The sequence below is a fragment of the Penaeus japonicus genome, unplaced genomic scaffold (genome assembly GCF_977035675.1).
Source record: "Penaeus japonicus unplaced genomic scaffold, GWHDUDI00000001_assembly GWHDUDI00000005, whole genome shotgun sequence".
Taxonomy (NCBI): Eukaryota; Metazoa; Arthropoda; class Malacostraca; order Decapoda; family Penaeidae; genus Penaeus; species Penaeus japonicus.
In genome coordinates this window covers 8322242-8329741 of record NW_028234407.1, presented here as the reverse complement: position 1 = coordinate 8329741, position 7500 = coordinate 8322242, and the positions used below count along the sequence as shown (strand labels likewise).

Genomic DNA, 7500 nt, shown 5'->3' with positions numbered 1-7500 from the left:
CGGTTCATTTTCTGTCCTATTGATGGGAGAACTGAAAACCCTTGTTACGCCGAATACGTTTTCCATGACACGCATTGCACTTGACAACCGGTAGTTATTCTTTTTATTTTTTATTATTATTTTTTTTTTTCGTGTGTGTGTGTGTGTGTGTGTGTGTGTGTGTGTGTGTGTGTGTGTGTGTGTGTGTGTGTGTGTGTGTGTGTGTTGTGATCGAGTTCTCGCTGGTTGTAAGGCTTTTGATAGTTTTGCGGGTACAAATACAAATGATACATGTGTGGTGGTGGAGATAGTTTGCTTTCAGGTAACTAAATGGTAGAACAATGTATTTACAATCACGCCGCCATTAAGAAACGCGTCCATTAACACCGAAATCACGTATGCAAATTCATAATTTACATTAATTACTGCTATCAGAATCATGATGTGGCTACACTTTAAATTATAGTAGTATGAACCACAGTCAGGTGGAGGAACTATATTTATGCGTTTGTCCAAACAGTTCGGAAAGTTCTAGTTCATTAAACTGCGGTGATTTTGCCTTCCAATCTTCCTAATTAGACGGTAACTGTAAACAATAAACTATACAATATTTAGTAGATAAAATAGTACCACTCATTTACGATAGATTAAATGCCTTTGTCTCGTTTCCAGGAACATCTCGCCGTTTTGGATGACGACATGCAATTTCCTCCCGTGCATGAACATGAACATGACAGAGACAGTAGCAATACGTTATCAAGACAGAGCTCAGCTGCGCTAAATACTCCAGCCTGCTCTTCCAAGCACCTGAAACGGAGCAAGAGATCAGCATCTGTCTCTCAGAGTGATGTTTTGCTTTCATTAATAGGGGAGCGTATCGCGACTTCTTCACGTCTAGAAGATGAGTTTGATTGCATCGGGAAAAATGTTGCAGCGAAACTGAGGAAAATGACGCCTGGCATGGAAGTAATAGCAGAAAAACTTATACATGATGTGCTTTATGAAGGCATGACTGGGACGCTCAGGAATACCACGAGATTGATTTCATGACACCACAAAGTTTAGTTCCTGACTGTCAGTTGTAACTAGCCCATTTCCAATAGTTCGAAGTCAGGGTATGAACCCCAGAGCATCAATTAAAGTTTTAATAACCGAGATCTCACAAAGTATAATTTGTGAACAAGGCTTGATATTCTTTAAAATTAATTATTTTGATGGAATCATAGACTGCTAAAAAGTTATGTTATGGTCACGCATTTGTGAACTATTTAGCTTAATAAACATTTCACAAGGAATGTTCATGTAAATGCAATTAAGGTTACTCTATGTAGTTCAGTGTACAATGTTTGAGGAAGGAGGCTATTTTGAAGTGAATCAATTATATCTAACTTCAAAATAAAAGCGACATTAAAAAAAATACATAACGTTTGTTACCTTCATATATTATTGTAGTACATAGAATACTTCAGGTCTTCATAAGCTCTTCCCGTAGCAAGGAAATTTTATGTTGCAGGGGGCTGTTCATGTGGATTTATTGCCTGACGCTATTTTTTTTTTTTTTCTTTTTTTATGTGAGGGGTTGCAAGTGACAACCTCGAAATAATGTGTCCTATTCTTAAATAGTTCCGTCCGTCACTTAGTGCAAGTTCGAATTCATCTATCAGAGAAATGCGAAAAATAATAATTTTTACCTATTTTATGGACAGTATTTGTTAATTTTATTTTTTGCTTTCTCTCCCTCATTGTTAAAGCCATAATAGAAACTCCTTACAAAAGTATATCCCCGTTGTATCGAGTTATGACCGTCTCCTATCCCCAGCTGATCTGGCTTTGAGTGCGGCTGGATCATGTGTGCAAGGATTTCCATCCAATTGGATCAGTCCGACCAGGTCTCATGACCTGTTCGACCGTACATGAGGACTAAAGAGATTGCATGAATAGAAATGTCTTCTCCTGTGTGTGTGTGTGTGTATATGTATGTATGTATGTATGTATGTATGTATGTATGTATGTATGTATGTATATATATATACTGTATATATATACATATATATGTATATATATATATATATTATATATATATATATATATATATATATATATATATATATATATATATATATATATTATATATATATATATATACATACATACATACACACACATACATTTAGATGTATGTATGTGTGTATGCATACATGTGCTAGTGTATGTGTACATGCACATGTGCATGTTTCAATTGCTTGACTATTATTGTTCAAACTTCAGAACATTCATTGCCCTTGTAAAATTATATACCAGACATTGCACAGAAAATATCAAGCTTCACCAGAAACATTAATTGGAGGGGAGGACCTTGTCTAAATTAACAAATATTTTTTAACCAGTTTCAAGGAGATTCAAGTCCATTATTGTTTATCTGTTCTGTATGATGCATTCTGCTAACTTAGAATACTTAAAATAATAAACTGAGAAATCTTTTGTTAAAATAAATTTCTGGTTATACACCATAGCATTAAGATATAAGTGCAGTTACTTGTGTTGCCATCCTGATTGATTAGCAAAATAAAGCTCTGATGCTCCACCTTTCACTCTCAATGTTATAATAAAACAAATGTCAAATGCAAATGCCTTTTATTCATAGTTAGTAGTATACTAATCCAAATATGCATTATATAGTATACTACCCTCAAAACTCCTTTCATTGTCCACTGTACATGGAATCTCTCACTCGTCACATATGCTGTACAAGTCTGTATAGCTGTAAGACTTTATACAATGAATTCAAGAATATGTAGTGCAATACATTAATAAATTTACATGATGCTGTCGAGTGGGCAGGGCATGTTGACTAGCATTTGCTGTTTAAGTTACATAATATAACCAGTCCCTACACTCATGTTAAAAAAAATATATATGCAGGTAGTTAGGTTTTAAAAACTATAATAAAATCAATATAAAACAGAAGGAAAAGTAATAAACCATACCACATGAAGAAACCTTCACTAATCTGATGGACTGTATGAAACTCAAATAAAAACTTTCTTGGAAAATTGTAATTTACAAAACTGCCCAAATGACAACTTGAGTCCATACATCTATACATAGCAATCACTTATCAGCAGTAATACTGCCAAAAGAAAGATCCTCATTACTGATTCAAAATGAATTTTCTTAGTCATTTCAGTACAATAAATATTAATTTCCTTTCAACATGAAATCATTATATCTGCTTGACTACAAAAAACAAGGCAAGGAAGATATTATGCAATAGGCTGTACATCTGGCACCCAACTGTGGTGCTGGGAAGCTGGCACCAGCTAATTTGGAAGCTTTTTTACTTCCTGGAGAAACTCTGTAATTTGTGCTGATATTTGTGGGGGATCATTGCCCTTGTCTCATCTTGTTCTTGCTCCTGCCACCACTCGACGCTGCATGACACAGAATAGCGCTAAGTTCACACATAGTACCACTTGGCAGCCACGTGGCTAACACTAAACAAGGCAAAGTAACAAAATAAAGAACAGGGAGCAACTAGCAAGACAATGAGACAGAACGTCGACAATGGCGTTGGCACTGTTTGCTGTCCTTGCCGCACACTATGGCACTATCATTCATACAGGTAATAATGTCAGTTCATACTGACCCCACACAATGAGTCACTTATTGTACATATTTAAACAAAGCATTTTTTGGTCAATTTGAGAACACATCTTTGTATATAGAGTTCATAGAAATAAAAACTATGATGTGAACAAACCTATGGCTAATGCTTAAGAATGACTTAAAACCTAGGACATAACAGGAAATATATATATATATAAAAAAATTGATTTCCTAAATTTGAATAGAGTAAATGTATTATAACGACCAGCCAGATCACTAGACAATAATCAAAATATCAATCTCTTTTACAGTAGCAACACTGGAGGTACACAGACACAACTCGATGTGCTTGTGCAATGAAAATGAGGTTACAAAGTGATTCCCCTCGCAAATGCTGATATAACTTGGCAGGATGCTAACGTTATGAGAACGTTTAAATGATGATCCACAAGTGAGAAGCAGCACTGCTGTACACTGGAATGCTTAACGCCACCAGACTCAACAATTTGATATGTGAGCTCCTGTCACAGCAGGTAAATACATGTGACTATGGGACTCCACCCACACTGTCCTGAGAGTGATGCACACTGCCAGGGAGCTGGGACTTTACCCAGGAAGGACTGGAAAATCCACAGGAGGGATCACTTCACACGACAATGCCAGTAATTTGGTGAGATGATGCTCCTAAGGGGGCACCTCCAGAGTGCCAGGTGACTGGATATAGTAAAAGCAAAGAGCCGCTTGAATACTAGAAACAAAACCAAGCCAAAAGCACACACAAAACAAAGCAAAAAATCTAAAAGAGCAAAAAAATAACAAACAAAATAAAACCACACACATCCCAGACACCAACAAGCACCCTAAGAATAAATTCTTTCAATTAAAACTGAACTGCACTGCAACTCCCTTAGGGATCATCTGACACTGCCTGACAAGTGCAACTCTCCACGGGCTACCCTTAATGATTCCAGCGGATGGGGGTTGGAATTCTAGCTTTCTCTAAGGGAAGTGGGGAAGGGTAGATGGAAGGGGCTGGGGGTACCTGATATTACCAGGGAGGCAAAACTTCTCCCTGAGAGGCACCAGACATTGTGTGCTGAGTGACAGTCCTCCCGGGTAGCGACACACAATTCGGCGAGAGTAAAGAAAAGCTAGGGACTATGTCTTCTCAGGGAACCACAGTTGGCCCACTGCGTTATTAGAAGGATGCTCGCAATAAAGCCATCTGTCAAGTACAGACGTCTGATGGAGACCCACTTTCCTACTGTGCACCAAACTGTGAGCAGGGTACAAGAACTTTCACTCTCGTACTTGGTATGTGGCATGGACTTATTATGCTCAGAGGAATCTGCACCAGGCTGACAGTTAAACTTTACGCACCAATTAATAAAAACAATCTATTTTAAACTGTTAATCAAATGTTTTGAAAATGATCAAATCTACATGATGGCACTCGATAACTGTGTGACAGGCTGGAATGTCAGATACCACATAGGTACTGGCATCTTGTCTGGTACTGGAGACACAACATGGAACATGAGCTTAATCTGTGACTAAAAGCTCTGGCTGTAATTTCAATATATCCAGCACTCGGCATAAATAGTGCGTACCCTCTTATGCTATCACAATATGAAATGAACATCATATGCTACGCTCAATAGAACAGAAGTAACTCCACCTATTTAAACAGTACGTAAGTTGAGTCTGCATATAATATACATATTGTCAACTATATCAATGATTAGTTGATCATAACACTAAAGTATACCTGAAACTATTTTTTCTACTCATAAATCACTAATTCTATTTCCTTTACAGCTCATTTAGGCTCAGACAAGTTTTAAAATTTATCAATCTCTCTCTAGCATCTCATCCAAATCCAACAAGAGTTAGAAAATACTGTTTCAATGCTGGCCTGACAACACACTACAGACATTCATTCTTCAGATTTGGTTAATCTACGATCATAATAACCTTCATCTGCATACAGAACTTCTGTGGTTTTCTTCTGGCAGAGTAAAAGAGACTTATGTTAATGGAAAGGTGACTCAAGTTTATATCTACAGTCAATATTGCTGATACAACAATTTGACACTTTTTTTTTTGTTTTTTATTTTTAATATTCATCTAGTTTGCTTGATTTAATCACAATCATATTTATCATTCCACTAAATTGGAAGATAATTTTCTTTGGTTGTCATTTCTATGATACACAGCACACACTACTTGTGTGTCTTAGATAATAGGATACTGATCACTTTCTGAACTGGCATATAGTTCAGGGCAGCCAACAATAACACTGAGCCACAACATTGACTTAATGCTCCCAACACTACCACAGTGGCATGTAGTTCATTACACCTGCCACTGTGGGATAAGTACCCAGGTTTCTGTTGTCAAGAAGCATTGCCCCATCAAGTTGTGGCTGTTAGCGTCTAGTTAGCAACCAGAAGAAGCCATGGTGACCAAACAATGCCACACAGAGGCAAATGTGGCACTAACACTCATGGCCCGTGGGAAAATGACGTGCAGCAACAGAGACTGCGGGGAGTTAGGGTCAAGTTTTCATGCTAAACATAACCTTTTTTGTTTATCAAGAGCCACACCTTGATTTGTCAGACCAAAGCACAGCTGAATGTAAACAAATGAAGTTATGTTTACCAGGAAAACGCTGGTTAATATCAGACCATGACATAATCCTCTTTTCCTTGGAATAGGAAAGGAAATTGGTCGATCATTGTTTGAATTATATCTTCGATGTGCGGACGCTGAGATTCAAATTCACTGATGTCTGTAAACTGTAGTGTGTGTAACAATGTTGGCCACCAACAGATGGCAAGGTTTTTACTATCCATGGAGTTCAATTTACAATTTTCAGCAACTCTGAAAAAAACAACAAAAAATGTCACAATCACTATTAAACTTACTATACTATTGCTGTAACAATATACTTAGACATATAGATACATTATTGAACGGACAGAGGCAGGCTGATCAATTATCAAACTAAAATAGCAGGAGCTGGCATATTCCTTTATTTTCTCGGAATCCTTTAATAAGAATTCATACAAGATTTTATATGAACAGGCTGAAACTGACCTGAGTAGGAATATTAGCAAGAGAGTATCTGTATTTAGCAGTGTAATGAGACAAATAACTATAAACAATATCATTTTAAATAATACAAGTGAGTATAATTAACTTTCTAAACTATAAGATAATAACTGATTTCCCTGATTACATCAGAGAAGAAATTCATGTCAATTTCTAAAAAGACACACTTCTACAAAAATCCAAAAAGCTCACATACCTGACAAAGTGCTGGAAAATAAACGTCTCAAACTTCTCGAAGTGACTGCGAAGGGAGGCCAGTTACGACATCTACCTTCAACCATAAAAGGTCTTAACTGCAGTCACGCAATGCCTGTTACCAATAATACAAGAGTATCACCCTCGATAATTTGATCAAGAACATTAGACCTCTATGCTAACATAAACATGTGGAAACTTAAAAACAGAGAACAGCCTTGGTTGCAAATGATTTTGAAAAATATATAACAACAATGATGACAACATTAACAAAAAGGAGCATAACACAGCATGCTTTTATCATTTATCTTTTTTTTTTCCTCTCTAATACTTCTTCACTTCATAAACTCATTTCTTTGAATTGAACTATTCTTATATAACAATAAATATATATATATCAATGCAATCGCATTAAAACTAGTGAAATGGATAAAAGGGGCAAGTAGTAAATGCGGAATAAGACTGTATACGACAGGCTGAGGAATACGGAAATGATGCAAATCAGAGAGGGGTCTTGAGTCTAAGTAAGAATGAAAGGGTCAAATGCACTAAACAAACTAAAGAATTTAAAGAAAAGTGAACGTCAATGCCATTGGTTTTAGATAA

At 36.5% G+C, this 7500-nt stretch overlaps 2 protein-coding genes across 2 annotated transcripts in view; one reads left to right on the top strand and one right to left on the bottom strand.

The window, feature by feature from the left end:
• LOC122253898 (uncharacterized) overlaps positions 1-1928 on the top strand; it is a 6543-nt gene extending 4615 nt beyond the window's left edge. The window contains exon 2 of the mRNA XM_043017314.2: positions 652-1928. Coding sequence (XP_042873248.2) covers positions 652-1029 — 378 coding nt within the window. The 3' untranslated portion in view covers positions 1030-1928. The remainder of the gene's footprint in view (positions 1-651) is intronic.
• A 3841-nt stretch (positions 1929-5769) lies between these two features.
• The window catches only part of RhoGAPp190 (Rho GTPase-activating protein 190), a 188368-nt gene continuing 186637 nt past the window's right edge, over positions 5770-7500 (bottom strand). Inside the window, exons 36-37 of the mRNA XM_086536650.1 lie at positions 6896-6940; positions 5770-6468 (exon numbers count right to left, since the gene is read on the bottom strand). Coding sequence (XP_086392776.1) covers positions 6267-6468; positions 6896-6940 — 247 coding nt within the window. The 3' untranslated portion in view covers positions 5770-6266. The remainder of the gene's footprint in view (positions 6469-6895; positions 6941-7500) is intronic.